Raw genomic sequence first — 20,280 nt, 5'->3', positions numbered from 1 at the left:
ATACTCCTATGTAGAATTTAAATTGTCATAGAAGCGAAGAATAGAATGGTGGTTGCTAATGGCTGGGATGTAGGGAAAATGAGGAAATGTCGGCCAAAGGATACAAATTTCAGTTACACAGGATGAATAAGTTCTGGAGTTCCAGGGTACAGTATAATAACTATGGTTAATACTACTACCTTGTAGAGTAGTTGAAATTTGCTGAGAGTAGATCTTATGTGTTCTCACTACCAAAAAGAAAAGAAAAAGGTAACCATGTGAGGTGATGAACATGTTATTTATCTTGATTTTGGTAATCTCTACACAATGTATATCAAAAATTGTGTTGTATATCTTAAATATATATAATTTTTATTTGTCAATTATCTCTAAAGCTGGAAAAAAATTTTTAAAAAACACAAAAAATATAAAGAAACAGGCAATCTTACATGCAAAATGTTTCTAAAATAACACAACATTGAATGAGTCTAAGGATGAATCTATCAATAAGGTCAATCCATAGATCGCCTTTTTTTTTTAAGATTTCAAGATACTCTCAAAAATTTCTCTAAGTTTACTTTTAAGGTTAATGATAGTAACATTCATTAACTCTTCATTAGATTCAAGGCAATTTTCTAATTGTCAGCTGTGATTTAAATCCTAAAACAACCCCTTTATTAACCTGAGTTTAAAATTTAGTTGAATGGTGAAGACAAAGAAAAGTCAGGAATCTTGTCCTGGGTAATTCTGCTAATATATAGCAGGATGGAGATTCCAACTCATACTTCCAGTATGTAGAATCTACACTCTTAACTACTATACTATATTATATTGAGGAAGCCTCTGCCCCATGTGACTACTGCTTTGAGAGTGGAGATGTAGAACATTTCTATCATCATGGAAACTTCTTTTGGATAATAATATTCTTTCTTTTTAAAGATTTATGTTTCAGAGAAAGATAGAGTGGGGTGGGGGGCAGGGGTGAAAGGAGAAGGGGAGAGAAACTTCAGCAGGCCGTGGTGTATGGGCTCGATCTCATGACTCTGAGACATGACCTGAGCTGAAATCAAGTCAGTAGCTTAACCAACTGTGCCACACAGGAACCCCTGTAAAATAATATTCTATAGTAAGATTCCATCACACCACTCTCTCACATTCAGTGAATGGGATATCAAAGGCAATGAGAAAGCTAACTCACACCACCTCGCCTAGGAAAAAAGTCCCAAACCACAGTTCCCATTTATATGGATGTGAATTCCAAAGTACATCTCTAATCTATATCTTTTTCCTGAATCCTAGAACTCTGTATCCAACTGCCCACTGAAAAATTCTATCTGAATCTTTCATAACACCTCAAATTCATCTGGTCTAAACATCCACTAAAGAGAGTTTTTCCGATCTATCAAACAAATGTGCCACAATAATACTTGAATAGTCCCTATCAAAACCTTCGATCTGTTACTACTATCTCTACAATTGTGAAACTACTACCATCATCTTCTTGTGTAGATCTTGGCTAAAAAAGACAAACATAAAATCATGTAAGTGTCTGGTTTTCACTACCAGGTGAGATAATGTGAGAAAGATTTAGGGTATTTCAAAAAAATACAACATAGCCTTTTCATTATTGCTACGTGATTACATTTTAACTCCTCTAGAGGCCTTTTGCTAATAAACTAATATTAGCTCCAATTAAAATAAAATCTTTCAGAAACGAATGTTTAATTTCTGAAGTACAGATGGAAACTACTACTTTTTCACTCTAACAGCCTAAATGAACTATTCAAAGCTGATATGTAATACATTTCTCATTTCATTAGCTTCAACATCAGCTGTGGGTGTGCTTTACTCATACTATGGACATATGGTTGCTTGGATCAGACTAGAAGTGATTTTTTTTTTAATGCTTTCAGGAAAATACAAAGTGAGTATAATTAAGTAGCCAGTTAATGGTAATTTAGAAGGAACAACAAATGGGCAAACCTGCCTTGAATCCATAATCTACCTAAGTTTCAAGAAAGTGAGCTTTACACATAATATACCATGATGTTATACAATATTGATCAAAAAAGGAGGGGAGTACCTTAAACAAATTCACTTTAATCAATTGAAATGCCAGGTGGTATAAACTGTTCTGAACTTCGGGGCATAGATTTATTAAACAAAGGTAGCCTTTGGGTCAATACATTTTAAGCTTCAAACTTAACGTAACTTGTCTATTTTATACTGCCAAATTCTAAACCAGTTCTGAGTTCTTTAGAGATCTGTACTTTCCCTATTGACTTTACTTACAGTATACAGCATAATAGCTAACATTTATTGAGTGGTTACTTATCTTGGCACTGTGCTAAGCATTGTATATGCATTGTCCCCTATAATACTCACAGCAGCCCTGTAAGACAGGAAATATTGCTATCCTGATTTTACTGATGAGGAAACTGAGATCATACAGCTAATAAGTGGGAGCTGGCAATTGAGACTGTAGAGCTTGCTCTCTGAGCCACAGTACTGCACTGATTCCTTTTGATAAGTAAAATCCCTGAGGCTTCTGCATTTCAGTGCTCCTGAGTGAATGAATGTTAATTTTCTGGCAATAAGGATAACAACTCTAAAGAGCTGGCTTTGCTTGGGCCTTGAGTCTCTCCGTGGTAGGAACCCAAGAATGTTTCACTCCTTCTTAAACCTTGCTGAAATTATGTGCATTTGAAAGTAGGTGAGAGTACATAATTATAGGAATAAATAGGTCAGAAAAGAATTCAGACTCATTAGAGGTAATGACTTAAAATTATGTCACCAAATTATGTTTTCTATCATTTGTAAAACTCAGATTAAAATATTTCTAATTAAATTATCTTTGCAAGTTACTAATGGTAGAGGAATTTGGCTTTGAAAGTTCACATAACACTAAGTCATCATTTCTTTATGCTAAATAACTAAGAAGGAATTAATAATAGCAGAAAGTGCAATAAAACATATGCATAACTTCTATAAATGCCTCAACCCTTCATTTCTTATATTTGTTGAAAAAACATTGATTATTGTGGTTCATATTTTCTTAATATTTAGGAATCAATATTATGTATCAAAAATGTGCTTGGTTCCTCACAAATTATATAGCATAAAATGCAATGACTGGAAGAATTTTGCCATTTTTCACATGAGAAAATCAAGGATCAGAGTTGACGGAGTGCTTTATGATACACCACACAGTTAACAAGACCTCACTAGTCTACTCTACATATATGTTTCAAACATCTGGAATATCTCCAAAAAATAAAATAGAGAGAAAAGCCTTTGTTATGATACTTCATGATACTGACAATTGTTTCCCCTTCTGTCAGAGATCTTTTTCTACATATGAAACTCTGGATCACTTAATTATCCAGCGGATCCAGCTTTCGATACCTCCAGTGACTTAGAGACTTAGCTCCTTTCCCTGGAGCTAAAATTTTAAGAAATTTGATGTATCTAAATTATATGTCGATATTAAGAAATAATATACCTTGATTTAAATGTTTTAGAAATCAATGACTATTTAATATAAAAATTTACCTCTTTCATACTTCATATCATTTTCAAATTGGTTTACATCACAATAACTGGTTAAAAAATATAATTATTTAAATATTTAAAATTGGACCTGACTCAAATAATGTTCTGTGATGACCTTTGCCTGCTTATTTATAACTTTATTTTAATGGAGTTAAAAAAAAAAAAAGCCTGCCTCTTTAAAAGTTTTATTTTGGGGGTGGGGTTAATTTTCTTTGTATTTTTCAATACAAATTTTCAAATATTTATCAATATAATTTCCTACTTCTCAAAATCCATCAATCTAAATTTTTAGCAGGTGTGATGGCCAACGCTGAACATAGCCCCCCAATGATCCAAGCCTCCTGGTATTCATGTCTTTCTGTACCTTTTTGCTACACTGTACCAGATCTGTGTGTCCCATAGAATGTAGCATTAAGTGATGGTACATTACTTCTTAGAATATGTTAAAAAATACATCAAGGATTCCATCCTAGTCATTCTCTTTCTCACCCATTGTTTGCTCTGGGAGCTTTAGCTATTATGTTATAAACAGCCCTATAAAGAGGCCCACAAAGCAGTGAACTGACACTGCTAGCCAACAGCTAGTAAGCTTATGAGGCCTCAGGTCAACAGCCATATGAGTGAGCTTAGAAGTGGAACCTCTAGAAGATTTATAGCAATACATCCTACCTCAAGAAACAAGAAAAACCTCAAATAAACAATCTAACCTTACAAGAAGCTAGAAAAAAGAAGAAACAAAACGCAAAATTAGTAGAAGGAAGGAAATAATAAAGATCAGTGAATAAATGAAATAGAAACTAAATTAAAAAAATAAAAAAGATCAATAAAATTAAGAGCTGGTTCTTTGAAAAAATAAACAAAATTGGTAAACATTTAGTCAGACTCATCAAAAAAAGGAGAGGGTCCAAATAAAATCAGAAATAAAATAGGAAAAGTAACAACTGACATCACAGAAAGGAAAGAATTGTAAGAGACTACTATAAACAATTATATGTCAACAAATTATACATTCTAGAAGTGGATAAATTCCTAGAAACATACAGTCTTCTAAAACTGAATCAAGATGAAATAGAAAATGTGAATGGACAGATTATTAGAAATGATATAAATCAGTAATCAGAAAACTCCCAACAAATGAGTCAAGGACCAGATGGCTTCAGAAATGAATTCTATGAAGCATTTAAAGAACAATTAATACCTATTCTTCTCAAACTCTTCCAACAAACTGAAGAGAAAGGAATGCTTCTGAAGTTGATCTAAAGGCCAACATTAACTGATACCAATACCAGACAAGATAATACACAAAAAAGAACATTAGAGGCCAATATCTGTGATTAACATGGATGTAAAAATCCTCAAAAAATTTTTAGCAAACTGAATTCAACAATATATTAAAAGTTTCATACCATGATTAACTGGGATTTACTCCAAGGATGTAAGCATGATTCAACATCCACAAATGAATCAATGTGACACACCTCATTAACAAAATGAAGGTTAAAATTCATATAATCATCTCAATAGATGCAAAAAAAGCACTTTGCAAATCCAAAATCCATTTGTGGTTGACAACTCTCAACAAAGTGGATATAGAGGGAACATACCACAATATAATAAGTCTTATATGACAAACTTTCAGCTAATATCATACTCAAAGGTGAAAAGCTGAAAAGCTTTTCCTGCAAGATCAGGAACAAGACAAGGATGCCCACTCTCAGCACTTTTATTCAACATAGTGTTAGAAGTCATAGCCAAAACAATTAGATAAGAACGAGAAATGAAAGGAATCCAAATTGGTAAGGAAGAAGTAAAACTGTCACTCTTTGCAGATGACATGATACCATACATAAAAACCCTAAAGTCTCCACCAAAAAAACTGTTAAAATTTATTAGCTTTCAGTAAAGCTATGGGATACAAAATCAATACACAAAAATGTGTTGCATTTCTACACACTAATAATGAACTATGAGAAAGAAAATTCAGAAAAAAAAATCCCATTTATAATTGCACCAAAATAAATAAATAAATAAATAAATAAATAAATAAATAAATAAATAAAATACCTAAGGATAAATTTAACCAAGGACGTGAAAGACTTGTACACTGAAAACTACAAGATATTGACAAAAGAAATTTCATATGACAGAAATAAATGGAAAGATATTCCATACTCATGAATTGCAAGAACTAATATTGTTAAAATGTCCATACTACCTAAAGCAATCTACAGATTCAATGCAACCCACATCAAAATTTCAATGGCATATTTCACAGAACTAGAACAAAGAATTTTAAAATTTCTATGGAACCATAAAACCCCCCAAATATCCAAAGCAATCTTACAAAGAAGAACAAAGCTGGCGGTATCATGCTCCCTGATTTCAAACTATACTACAAAGCTATAGTAAAACAGTATGGCACTGGCACAAAAACAGACATAGAAATCAATGAGACAAAACAGAGAGCCCAGAAATACACTTATGTTTATATGGTCAATAAATCTATAACAAAAAGGCAAGAATATACATTGAGGAAAAGACAGTCTCTTCAATAAATGGTGTTGGAAAAACTGCACAGCTACATGCAAAAGAATGGAACTAGACCACTTCCTTATACCATACACAAAAATAAACTCAAAATGGATTAAAGACCTAAATATAAGACCTGAAACCATAAAATTCCTAAAAGAAAATAGGCAGGAACTATCTATCTGTCTTAGTGGGTTTTTTTTGGATCTTTCTTCTCAGGCAAGAGTAACAAAATAAAACTAAATGGGATTATGTCAAACTAAAAAGCTTTTGTATAATGAAGAAAACCATCATTAAAATGAAAAGGCAACCCACCAAATGGAAGATCTTTACAAATGATATATCCAGTTAGGGGTTAGTATCCAAAATACATAAAGAACTCATACAATTTAACTCCAAACGAATAATCTGACTTAAAAATAGGCAGAAGACCTGAATAGACATTTTCCCAGAAAAGACATATAGATGGCCAACAGATACATAAAAAGATGCTCAGCATCACTAATCATCAGGGAAATGCAAATCAAAACCACAATGAGATATTACCTCACAGGTGCCAGAATGTCTAACATCAAAATAATAACAACAACAATAACAAAATAATGACTGTTAGTGAGAATGTGGAGAAAAAGGAACCCTACTGTTAGTGGAAATGTAAATTGATGCAACCCTATAAAAAGCAATATGGAAGTTCCTAAAAAAATTTTAAAATAGGTCTACCATATGATCCATCAATTCCACTTTTGGGTATATATATATAAAAAAAAACTGAAAACACTAATTCCAAAAGATATACTCACCCATATGTTCATGCAGTATTATTTACAACAACAGCCAAGATATGGAAGTGACCTAATTGCTCATCAATAATGAATGATAAAGAAGATGTGGTACATATATACAATGAAATATTACTCAGTCATAACAAAGAATGAAATCTTGCAATGTGCAAAACATGTTTAATGAGAGTATAATGCTAAGTGAAATAAGTCAGACAGAGAAAGAAAAATACCATATGATTTCATTTATATGTGAAATCTAAAAAAAATAATAATAACAAAACAAAAACAGACTCATAAATACAAAGAACAAATTGATAGTTGCTAGAGGGCAGCAGGGGAGGGGAATGGATAAAATAGGTGAAGGGTTTTGAGAGGCACAAACATCCACTTATAAAACAAATAAGTTACAGGCATGCAAAGTACAGCATAGGGGATATAGTCAGTAATATTGTAATAACTTTATATGATGATGGATGGTAACTAGACATCAAATGATCATTTCATAATGTAAAAAATGTCAAATCACTATGTTGTACACATGAAACCAATATTATATTGTATGCCAACTATATTTCAATTAAATAAAAGCGTGGATCTTCTAGTTTCACTCAAGCCTTCAGATAACTGCAGCCTGAGATGACATCTTACTGTAATGTTATGAGAGACTCTGTAGTTGAACACTCAGCTAACCTACTTCTGGATTTCTAACTCTCAGAAAATGTGTAAGATAATGAATGTTCACTCTTCTAATTTGCTAAGTTTTAGAGTAATTTGTTTCACAATGGATACTACTCACTAAGAAAGTTCTAAGAGAATACATTAGTTTTACCTGTTTTGGTTAGTTTAATTGGAATTATATTGTATATACTTTGTCAAATTTTACTCAACATTAAACTTACACAATGTAGTTTTAGATTATTCATTCTTCTTATTTTTTAATTTATTTTGTTTTTTATTTTATTTTTTATTATTTTATTTTTTATTATGTTCAATTATCCAACGTATATTACATCATTAGTTTTTTTATTATGTTATGTTAATCAGCATACATTATATCATTAGTTTTGATGTAGTGTTCCATGATTCATTATTTGCATCTAACACCCAGTGCTCCATTCAATACGTGCCCTCTTTAATACCCAATCACCAGGCTAACCCACCCCTCCACCCCCTCCCCTCTAGAACCCTCAGTTTGTTTCTCAGAGTCCATCATCTCTCATGGTTCGTCTCCCCCTCCAACTGCCCCCCCTTCATTGTTCCCTTCCTACTATCTTCTTTTTTTTAACATATAATGTATTATTTGTTTCAGAGGTACAGGTCTGATGGTTCAACAGTCTTACACAATTCACAGCGTTCACCATAGCACATCATTACATCATTATTAGTTTTTGATGTAGTGTTCAATGATTCATTAGTCTTCTTATTATATGATATCTCATTATACAAATATACTATAATTTATTTATCCTTTCTATTGTTAATGGACATTTGGATACTTTCCATTTTGGGACTTTTATATACAGTGGTGCTATGAACACCTTAGTACATGTCTTTTGGTACTAGGAATATATGTACATATTTTCAGGGAATATGCCTATCCATGTAATTTCTGGGTCACAGACTATACATATATACCATGTTATTAGACACTGATAGTTTCCAAAGTGTTTGGAACAAATTGCACTCCTATCAACAATGCTTGGGAGTTCTAGTTGATCTATGTCCTCACTAACATTTGGCATATTCCATCTTTTGCATTTTAGCCTTCCCACTTCCCTTTTAATATCTCTGTCAGGTATACAGATATTCTGATTAAGCCTCCAGATTACTTTCATTTTTTGTCTACTCTCCTGCTGTTCTTGAGTTTGAACTGTAAAATTTCTTCTTTCAGAATCACCCACCAACCTATCTATTGCTCAAGATCATTTTTAATCTCTTCAGTTTCTACCATCAAGAAAAACACACCAGGGAAAGAGTGAAAGAAAAAAAGAGAGGTAAAAGATCTCCAAGGTCTACAGCTCTAGCACAACAAAGTTCAGTGTGTAGGTGGTATCTTGGGCCTTAGGAACATCACCGGTGGTGTTGAGGTGGGGATTCGTTGGGTGAGAACAAAAAGAGGTGATCCCAGATCTCCAAACTCTCTTTCTGCCTAGCTCTACTTATTGTCTAAGTAGAGTCATTTTCCTGACCCTCTTTACCTGGTAACTGTTTTTTGCTTTTTTGTTTTTAAGATTTTATTTTTTTATTTGAGAGAGACAGAGATAGTGACAGAGACAGTGAGAGAGTGCAAGAGCTGGGAGGAGAGGGAGAAGCAGCTGAGCAGGGAGTCAGACCCTGGGATCATGACCTGAGCCAAAGGCAGATGCTTAACTGACTGGACCACCCAGGCGCCCCTACCTGGTAACTTTGTACCCATTCTTCAGATTCAATTTAGATATCAGTTCTTTGAGATACTTTCCCTGATTACCATCCCAACCTATTCCACCAACTGTATTGTCTCTTGGACATGCTAACACATCACACATACATTTATGAAAGATCCTATATCTCTAAATATATGTGTTTTCCTCTACTCAGCCACTTCCAAAAACCTTCCAGAGAACCCTTAAAAACAGACGTTCAGGGCTCCTGGGTGACTGTCAGTTAAGCCTCCAACTCTTGGTTTCTGCTCAGGTCGTGATCTCATGGGTCATGGGATTAAGCCCCAACCAGGGCTCTGTGCTTAGTGGGGGAATCTGCTTGAGATTTTGTCCCTCCCTCTGCCTTTGCCCCTCCCCCTGCTTGCTCTCCCTCTCTCTCTCTCAAATAAATAAATCTTAAACACACACACACACACACACACACACACACACACACACTCTGCCAAGTCACTCTTGTTTCCTCAGGAAAGTGCTAGGTACCATATTCAGAATACAAACTCAGGTACTCAGAGCCTGTACCAAATTACCACTGTGTTCTAGTGCTTGTATGCAAGAATAACCTTTCTGAGACGTACCCTCAAACATTACAGAACACTGAGGTTAAGGAGAAGAACTGTGTCTTCAAGAGAGAAAACTTTATCATTAAAATATTAAAATCACATTGGTAATAGATTTTCATGAGCAACACTGGATACTGAAGCGATATATTCAAATTCTAAGGAGAAATTTTTTTTTTTAACATTTTACTTATTTATTTGACAGAGAGAGAGCACAAGCAGGGGGAGTGGCAGAGAGAGAGGAAGAAACAGGCTCCCCACTGAGCAGGGAGCCCAATGCGGGGTTCAATCCCAGGACCCTGGGATCATGACCTGAGTCAAAGGCAGACATTTAACCGACTCAGCTACCCAGGCGCTCCAAGAAGAAATTATTTTAAACTTGAAATTCAGTACTCTGCCAATTCATTAAGTAAACCATGGGATAAAAATTCTTTTAGATATGCAAGTACACAATATGTTTAATTTCCACGAACTCTTTTGTCAATAGACAAAACAAAAGGTGAACCCAAAAGAGCAAGCCAGGAAAGCTGAGGAAATAGCTAAGTTAGAGAAGCAGTGTAAGAAATACTCCAAGAAAAAAAAAAAAAAAAGAAATACTCCAAGAGTATGTATGTGTGTCAGGGCATTGAGACAATAAGTAAACATGTAGGTATTTATGAGATCCATGGTTGTCACTATGAAATAAAACAAAGGTACTGCTATAAGGCACAGGGATAAGACAAAAGAGAATTCAATGGGATGGGATTGCATGGGAGATGTCAGCATGAACTTAATAGTTCAAATATAGCAATATATTTAATATTTTACCTTTTGTCTAAGAATGAAGGGAAAATAAGAAAACACATCTTAATCTGCTTATTTTCACACACATTATAAAAAAGACTCACATGAAGAATTGCTAAAAAAAATAAGGAAACATTATTTACAAGGGATGGTAAGAATAAGAAGGAAGGGATAGTAGAAGAGAGATTAATTTCTGAAAATATGTCTGTATTTTTTAACTTTTGTAAGCCATGTTAAAAGTCTCCAATTTCAAAAAAATAAAATTGACAACAATGATATGGGCATGGGAAGGAAACATAAAACCAAATGCAAATAACAAATGAACAAATGAAATTTTTTCTGAATTTTCGAGGTGTATACCATTGAGTTGCTTACATTGACTACTTTCTAAAGCTGTTCTATCCAACAGTATCTACTAAAAATATACTGCTATTTAACTTTATATTACATTAAAACAAACTAAATACAATTAAAAATTCACTTCCTCAATCACCGTAGCCTACCACATGTACTACATTTTAGACATTGTAGATACAGCCCATCACTGAAAAATGTTTTGTTGAACAGCACTGTTCCAAATATTTGCAAGTCATTTATTTGTTGCACCTGCCCTCTGTGGGACACTGGTTTAGATGCTGAAAGAGTGAAATGAGTATCATCTCTGTGGTTTTTCTGTGTATATTTCACCAATATAAGTTACCAACTTTTAATAGAGAAATTGGTCTAGTTCTAGCATAGACACTCTCTGGATCCATGGATCCACTAACAATCATAACATGCATCCTATTCACTTTCTCTGGCTATATTTGGTGTGTTTTGATCCAAAACCTCTCCCTCTCTCCGCTCATGCTCTCTCTCTCTCTTTGCTCTCTCAAATAAATAATTTAAAAACTCTTAATCTTGTACACCTGTACATAGGAAGCTTTTATGAACCATGTGATATTCAGCTACTATAGGGAAAGTAAAACCACTACTATCAATGAAATTTAGTCTGTACTCTTTTCATTAACATTATAACTTGCTAAAAATAACTAAAATTCTGTTAGAGTCAAAGTAACAAGTTAGAACTGAAACTCCAGGCATTTGAAAAAAATTAATAAATGGATAGGAGGATGAGTAAATGGATGGAAGAAAAACAGGATGGGCAGTTGGAAGAAAAGATGGATGGACAGATACATGGATGTCAGAATGTGTGATTGAATGGAAGAAGAGATTTATTTTTATAATTTTATAAATTTCCTACTTCAAAAAAAAATTCAAAGAAGTTTTAAAAAGAGAGAAGGATACAGTAAGCTTTTAAAACTTTAAACAAGGCCAATTTAATAGGTGCATAATGAAATTTGGGGAATAGAAGCATAATACTCAAAAATTCTAGAGTTAAGGTATAGCAATTAAGTATAAAACTGATCTCTTGCATTCCAAATAAAAATGAAACAAAGAGTTACATGGTTCATAGTATGTATTAAAATGAAACAGCATACTTAGAAATTTTCACTGGGAGCAACTTAAATAGATTTTTCCTCCTCAACACTGTATGCTAACAGGAATGAATGCATCATTTAGGTATTTGTATTTTTCATTATTAAATAACATAATGAACAATGGTCTTCACAAATAGTGTTACAAAAGATGCAAAAGCATTCCTCATAAAACTATTTTATATAATATCAGCATTATCTTCAGAAAGTTAAAATGCTAGAACTTTGGTTTGCACTTTTTGGGTTTTCTGATATAATACAGAAATAGAACTTAGAAAATTTTGATTCTAGAAAGAATTTAATGAATAAATGAATGAATGATCTCAGCATGATTTTTGACAGCAGTGAATCATAACTTATTTGAAATTGATATCAACAGTGAGCTAGTTCTTGAAGAATAGGCATTCAGGGTTATCGAGCAAAAGACTTCCATTTGTTTTGTATACTAAGTGTTGACCAAATAAATTGATATTTTCTTGAGAAAGTGAAAGTGACTTGTATTCTTGCTGTAGAAAGCCTCAGATGTCTGGATTCCAAAATATGATGATCTATCTGAAAGTGGCCATCACAATATCTGATCCATAATATAATTGTTCTGGGAAAAAGAGCAAACAAATATTTATTATTTACTAAGTACCAATAACTTTACCAATGCTTCACACATGTTGGAAGAAGTAACTTGTGGCAGTGATATAGCTAGATTTGTAGTCAAACTACCTAGTTGGAGGTTACTTTCTTCTTTGCATTTTATATACATTGTGTTCTCTAGAGTTGTGCAAAGCTGTAGTAGCTCTGAGAAAATAGTATATTCTTTCCTTGGTAAACTTTACTATGACAGTGTTTTTTTAACTTTACCTTAGACCAGAATTGCCCAGAGGGCCCATTAAAACACAGACGGTTGGTTGCCACCAACAGAGTTCCTGGTTCAATAGGTCTGATGTAGAGCCTAAGAATTTGAATTTTAACAAGTTCCCAAATGATGTTAATGCTACTGGTCCAAGGATCACACTTCAAGAATCACATGTAGTAGATATAATTGGTTGGCTCTCTGACACTCATTACCAACATCCTTGCTAAAAAAACCATAAATTGGGGCACCTGGCTGGCTCAGTCTGTAGAGCTTGAAACTCTTGAGCTCAGGGTTATAAGTTGGAGCCCCATATTGGGTGTAAAGATTACTTAAAAATAAAATTTTGAAAAAGAACAACAAACACGAATTTATTCAGGTATCCAAATAGCAAGAAAGTGATTTTGTTCTCAACTCAGAGGTAAATCCTAATTATTATCCAATTATTTCCCTTGTCATTGATTGGTTTAGATAACTCCTGACACCCCGTTCTGGCCAATGGGAATTAGGGAAGTATGCTGGGGGTAAGTTTCTGTACAGCTTGGGTTTTTGTTTGTTTGTTTGTTTGATTTTTCTGGGCATTTTGCTTGTTTATTTTAGATCCCGCACATAAAAGAGATCATACGGTATTTGTCTTTCTCTGCCTTATTTCACTTAGCATAATGGGTCCATCTTTTTTGTTGTAAAGGCAGGACTTCATCCTTTTTTTTTTTTTAAGAAAAAAGTTTGTTTGTTTATGTATCAGAGAGAGAGCACAAGCAGGGGGAGCAGCAGGCTCCCCACTGAGTAAGGAGCCGCTCTATCCCAGGACCCTGGGGTCATGACCTGAGCTGAAGGCAGACATGCTTAACTGAGCCACCCAGGTGTCCCAGGACTCCAGTCTTTTTTGTGGATGAGAGAGAGAGAGAGAAAGAGAGAGACACTTGTGTTGCTTCTGCATCTTGGCTACTGTAAATAATACTAGAATGAACATAGGGGTATATATATCTTTTTGAATTAGTGTTTTCATTTTCTTTGGATAAATACCTAGAAGCAAATTGGTTGGACCATATGATAGTCCCATTTTTAATTTTTTGAGGAACCTCTATACTGTTTTCCATAGTGGCTACACAAATTTACATGACCACATAGTGTATGTGGTATTCCCTCTACCGCATATCCTCTCCAACACTAGTAATTTCTTGTTTTGTTAGTAGCCAGTCTAAAGGTGGAGGTGATATCTCATTGTGGTTTTAACTTGCATTTCCCTGATGATGAGTGATGTTGAGCATCTTTTCATGTACCTGTTGGCCATCTGTATGTCTCCTTTGGAAAAATGTCTATTCACATCTTCTGCCCATTTTTTAAATCATATTTTTTTTTACTGTTAAGTTCTGTGAGTCCTTTATATAGAGTTGACGCTTCAACAACATGGGGTTTAAAGGTCCCAATCCCACATAGTCAAAAATCTGCATTTTAATTCTCCCAAAACTTATCTACTAATAGCCAATCATTGACCAGAAGCCTTAATCATAACCTAAATAATTGATTAACATATATTTTGTATATTATATCTATTATGTGCTACATATTATATATATATATACTTTACAATAGTGTTAGAGAAGAGAAAATTTTATTAAGAAAATAATAAGGAAGAGAAAATACATTTATAGTACTGTACCATATTTATTGAAAAGATATGTATATAAGTGAACCCGCACAGTTCAAGCCCATGTTGTTCACAGGTCAACTGTATTTTGGATATGAGCCCCTTATCAGATATATGATTTGCAAATATTTTCCCCAATCAGTAAGATACTTTTTCATTTTGTAAGGGTTTCCTTTGCCATGCAGAAACTTTTTAGTTTGATGTAGTCTCATTTGTTAATTTTTGCATTCATTGCTTTGCTTGTGGTATGAGATTTAAAAATCATCACCAAGACCTATGTCAAGGAGCTTACCACCTATGATTTCAGGTCTCACATTCAAGTCTTCAATCTGTTTTGAGTAAGTTTTTGTGTATGGTATAAGATAAGGGCCTAATTTTTCATTTTTTGCTTCTGGCTCTCCAGTTTTCCCAACACCAGTTATTGAAGAGAATTTCCCCCTTGTATGTTCTTCCCTCCTTTTTCATAAATTAATTAACCATATATGCATGAATTTCTTTCTGGGCTTGCTATTCTGTTCCATTCATCTATGCGTCTGTTTTTATGCTAATACCATACTATTTTAACTACCAAAGCTCTGTAATACAGCCTGAAATCAGCTAGTGTGATGGCTCCAGCTTTGTTCTTCTTTCTCAAGATTGCTTTGGCTGTTCAGGGTCTTTTGGGGTTCCATGCAAATTTTAGGATTATTTGTTCTAGGTCGTGAAAAATGCCACTGGAATTTGATAGGGATTGCACTGAATCTGTAAATTGCTTTGAGTAGTATGGATATTTTAACAATATTGATTCTTTCATAAGCATGGAATATATTTCCATTTATTTGTATTGTCTTCAATTTCTTTCATTAATATCTTCTATTTTTCAGTATACAAATATTTTTACTTCCTTGGTTAAATTTGTTCCTAGGTATTTTATTCTTTTTGATGTAATTACAAACAAAATTGTTTCCTTAGTTTCTCTTTCTGATAGTTTATTAGTACATTAGAAATGCAACAGACTTTGTGTATTGATTTTGTATCCTGCAACTTTATTGAATTTGTTTATTAGTTTAACTATTTTTGGTGGAGTCTTTAGGGTTTTCTGTATATAGTATCATGCCCTCTGCAAATACTGACAGTTCTGCTTCTTACTTTCCAATTTGGATGCCTTTTATTTCTTGTTCTTGTCTGACTGTTGTGGACTTCCAATACTACATTGAATAAAAGTGGCAGAAGTGGGTATCCTTGTTTTGTTCCTGAATTTAGAGGAAAACCTTTCAGCTCTTCACCATTCAGTATGTTACCTGAGGGTACATTATATGTGGCCTTATTATGTTGAAGTATGTTCCTTCTGTACCCGCTTTGTTGAAAGTTTTTTAACATAAATGGATGTTAAATTTTGTCAAATGCTTTTTCTGCATTGATTGAAATGATCATAACATTTTTTTATCCTTATTTTGTTAATGTGGTATATCACACTGATTGACGTGCAGATGTGAACTATGTTTGCATCCCTGGAATAAATCGCACTTGATCATGGCGTATAGACCTTTTAAAGTATTGTTGATTTTGGTTTGCTGATATTATTTTTGAGAATTTTTGCATCTCTGTTCATCAGGGATGTTGGCCTGTAATTTTCTTTTATTGTGACGTCCTTGTCTGGTTTTGGTATTAGGATAATGGTCAGACTCATAAAATATGTTTGGAAGAGTTCTCTCATCTTCTATTTTGGAAGAATTTGAGAATAATTGGTATGAATTCCTCCTTGAATATTTGGTACAATTCACCAGTGTAGTCATTTGGTCCTGGAATTTTGTTTCTTGGGAGGTTTTTGATTAGTGGTTCATTTTCCTTACTAGTAATCAATCTGTTCATACTTTCTGTTTCATCATGATTCTGTCTTGATAGGTTGTATATTTTTAGGAATATATCCATTTTTTCTAGGTTGTGCAATTTGTTGGCATATAATTGTTCATTGTCTCTATGATTCTTTGTATTTCTATGGTATCAGTTATAAATCTCTTTCATTTTTTATTTTATTTTTTTTACTCCATATATTTACTTGTTGAGTCTAGCTAAAGGCTTTTCAATTTTGTTTATCTTTTCAAAGAACTCTTCATTTCACTGATCTTCTCTATTGTCTTTTCAACCTTCACCTCATTGATTTCTTCTCTAATTTTTGTTATTTCCTTCCTTCTGACTAACTTTAGGCTTCATTTATTCTTTTTTTCTAGTTTCTTAATGTATAAGGAACCCCAAGATTTCTTCCAACTTTAGGTTTTTTATTTGAGACTTCTCTTGTTTCTTGAAGTAGGCATTTATTGTTATGAACTCCCCTCTTAAAATGACTTTTGTCGCTTTTCACTAATTTTGGTATGTTATATTTCCATTTTTGTCATCTCAAGATATTTTTAATTTATCTTTTGATTTCTTCTTTGGCGCATTGGTTGTTCAGTAGCATGTTGTTTAATCTTCACATCTTTGTGAATTTTCCATTTTTTCTTTACAGATTCAGGGAGCCTTTTATGACTTTCCCCTTTTCTTCCACCCACCTCTCAGACTAGGTTAATATTCTGCTTCTGTGTTTCATATACTATTAGTTGTTACCCCATTTTATATTCTAAAAAGATAAAGTACTTAGAAGATATATGACCATAAATTGTGTGTGTATGTGTGTGTGTGTATGCATCCTGAACATCTGTTATCACCAGCTTCTTTAACCAAATTTACTTCTTCCTCTTCCCATATACCTCTCACCCTTCATATTCACTCAATCATTTAGCCTGTAGATTTAGCCTCCCAAATGCTTCTGGCACATAGTAGCTGCTCAGTAATTGTGCATTGGGTGAATATAACTTTCTAGCTCAAGGTCTTTTAATTCAATAATCCTACCTCTAGGCTTTCTTAGACTTCTTAGCAAGTTACTTCATAACTTGCTTAATTTTAAAACGAGAACTCACAATGAATTTGTCTTAAAATAATGTACTTACTAACTTTACCATTACTTAAAGGAATTACTAAATCAGTTCCAGAACATTTAATTTGGGTCTCTCCCTATGGAAAAGCTGGCTCTTCAAATCTATTCTATTCCTATTCACTAAAGCTCTGCCACTACAACACTTGGCTTTGCCTCTACAGCACATACACAGTACATTTAGTGTATTACTGATGGACAAAACTCTGAAGTTAAGAGGATTAATTAGGATAAAACCAGAAATGCCCAAAACTAACAAGAATTCTGTAGGCCAGTAAAAATGCTCTGAAAACCTTTCATCTGAGGCAAGAAAAACCTTTTACATATCATTTCACTATTTCTACCTCTGAAGTCCTCTAAGAGTCATCAGGAGTCTGCCAGAAAAAGTAAAGACAGAAAGTATGTATAACCATTTTTGTTGTTTTTAATCTTAATAAGTCTTAGATTTATCTGCTTCTTTCTCCTCAGAGGACTTTATCATTGTGCCTATGTGCCCATTGTCCTCAAGATTCCCAGAAAGGTCCAGGAAACTCTTATATTCAGACTATCTTCTTCCGTACTTACGTGCATTGATTTTTCTCTACCATGGGAAAAAAATCATTTCAAGAGGTATCTGTTTAACTATATGTTTAATTAGATTTATTTGAAGAGGACAGATATTTCAGTGAGATTAAATATTTATGCCTAAAATTGCATAAGTAGTAAAAGATGGTCCCCAAAATAATTCCACAGACCAAGCTTTATCCTTTATATCTTTAAAGCCAATCTTTAAAAAGTTAACAATCTGGGGATGTAACAAGTATACAAACTACATGGGCAACATAAATGCTTTTGTCATGTATTTTAATGCAATCTCAATAAATTATCTGTTAAATATTTACCTGTGTTTTCCATCACATATAGAAAACAAGGCAGAAAAAGGCAACTGCCATAAGAGAAGCATACAAAACTCAAGAATGGTTACAAGTGGTGAAATCATATCCAATTAAAGAGATTTTAGAAAATTCTCATAGAAAAGGTGACATGGAAAGCATTGGGCCTTGTGGAACAGCTAAAAAATAAACAGATAAACATAAAGAAGCAAGTTTGGGAAGAAGCATATTATACAAGCAGTAGAGAATGAAAAACTACAGAAAAACTTATGGTTGAATTAAGAAATTAGAAATAGAATTTACACTGTAATAACTATCAAAGTAGTAAAATGGTAAAAGGGCTAACAGTGTAAGATTATATCAGGTTGTGATTTAAATTCCAAGCCCAAGAATTTGTTCTTAATTGGATAAATACTTAGTGGCCTTTGAAATTTTTGAGTAAGATTCTAATATGACTAGTGGTGAGAAAGAAAAACATTTCATACCTTATCTGGGACAAAGTTTCCTGTACAATGTATTTCACTACTTTTTCTGAGACTAATCAACATTCCTGATAAAATAACCAGTGTAATTTTCTGATAGACTTTCATGGGATTACAGTCTCTTCAAGGAAGTTAAACTTGCTTCACCTAACCATCATGCTAAGAGCCTGATGAATTTTTGGTATGGTTGTATACAATCTAATAATTTTTATCATTTTCTCCCATGGACCAAATGTACTAAAACGATATATTTGAATTTGCTTTTTCTAAAGCTTCTTCCCTTGCAGCATATTTGAAATACAATTTTATCATCTGGTCATAATTAATTTGTCTGAGAATATATTTTAATAGTGGTTTTCAACTATGTTCCCATGAGAGTATCTCTCAGAGCATTGTGAGTGGGCAGAGAGGTAAGGTAAAGAGTAACCTAAATAGGACTAGGTGTGAGTGCCCACACTCAGTCCCGGCTCCAAAGAAAGCAATTCTGTTTAATAAATTTAGGTTCCATTTCATTTGAAAAAAACTCTGTAATACTAAAAAGATAGTTTGGAAATCATTTCCTTAAATAATTAATATAGAATTGGTCTATAAAATTGTATTGTATAGTCGGTGGGAAGACAAGTTAGGACACTGTTAGAGAAACCTAGAAGAAAAGTTCATAAATAGTTGAATGAGGATGTTGGCGATGGTAATGGGAAGGTTGAGATATTTGATATTGAGATAGATGTCAAGATTTTACTACTGACGAGATGCAGGAGGCAAAAACAGGAAGGAATCCAAGATGACTAAGGAATTGATCCTAGATGTCTAGAAGAAATAGAGGAACTATTGTCAGTAATAAAGAAGCCAGGAAGGAAGGGGGTCTCAGAAAGAGGATAATAAGTCTGCTCATGTTGAGTTTGAGGTGACCTTAAAGTCCAGCTATCTACCAGTCAGGAAGGAGACTGAGATAACAGACAGGGAGGAAGGGAAGAAGAGAGAGAGAAAGGGAGAGAAAGAGATCTGACAAGCATTTGCAAAGAGATGGCACTTGGAAATATGACAATAGGCCAAATAACAGAACTTTGAAGATACATATTTTGGAGACAATATTTAGAAGTGGAGTTAGCCAGGGGCATCTTGGTGGCTCAGTCTGTTAATCCTCTGACTCTTGATTTCAGCTCAGGTCATGATCTCAGGGTCCTGTGATGAAGCCCTGCATCGGTCTCCATGCTCAACATGGAGTCTGCTTGAGTTTCTCACCCTTTGCTCCTCCCTGCCCCCCGCCTCTCTCTCTAAAAAAAAAAAAAATTAATAATAATAATAATAATAATATTTAAAAAACAAAGAAGTGGGGTTAGTCAAAGTGACAGAGATCAAGCAGTAGGAGAATCAGGAGAACATACAATTTAAAAAATT

The 20,280-nt window shown here is 33.7% G+C and overlaps 1 protein-coding gene across 3 annotated transcripts in view; it reads right to left on the bottom strand.

Annotated features, from left to right (window-relative positions):
* Positions 1–20,280, bottom strand: part of CTNNA3 (catenin alpha 3) — a 2,007,818-nt gene that overhangs the window by 365,977 nt on the left and 1,621,561 nt on the right. For 2 of the 3 annotated variants that reach the window (XM_073878933.1, XM_073878931.1), the window contains one exon: positions 180–227. The exons of the other annotated variant lie outside the window; for it this stretch is intronic. In XM_073878933.1, coding sequence (XP_073735034.1) covers positions 180–227 — 48 coding nt within the window. The remainder of the gene's footprint in view (positions 1–179; positions 228–20,280) is intronic. 3 annotated transcript variants of the gene reach the window in all.

This window comes from Callorhinus ursinus, unplaced genomic scaffold, assembly GCF_003265705.2.
Source record: "Callorhinus ursinus isolate GAN/ISIS: 27379988/994484 unplaced genomic scaffold, GSC_fseal_2.0 scaffold31, whole genome shotgun sequence".
In the NCBI taxonomy this organism is placed as follows: Eukaryota; Metazoa; Chordata; class Mammalia; order Carnivora; family Otariidae; genus Callorhinus; species Callorhinus ursinus.
The sequence above is the reverse complement of the archived record's forward strand: the minus strand, read 5'-3'. Positions and strand labels throughout refer to the sequence as shown.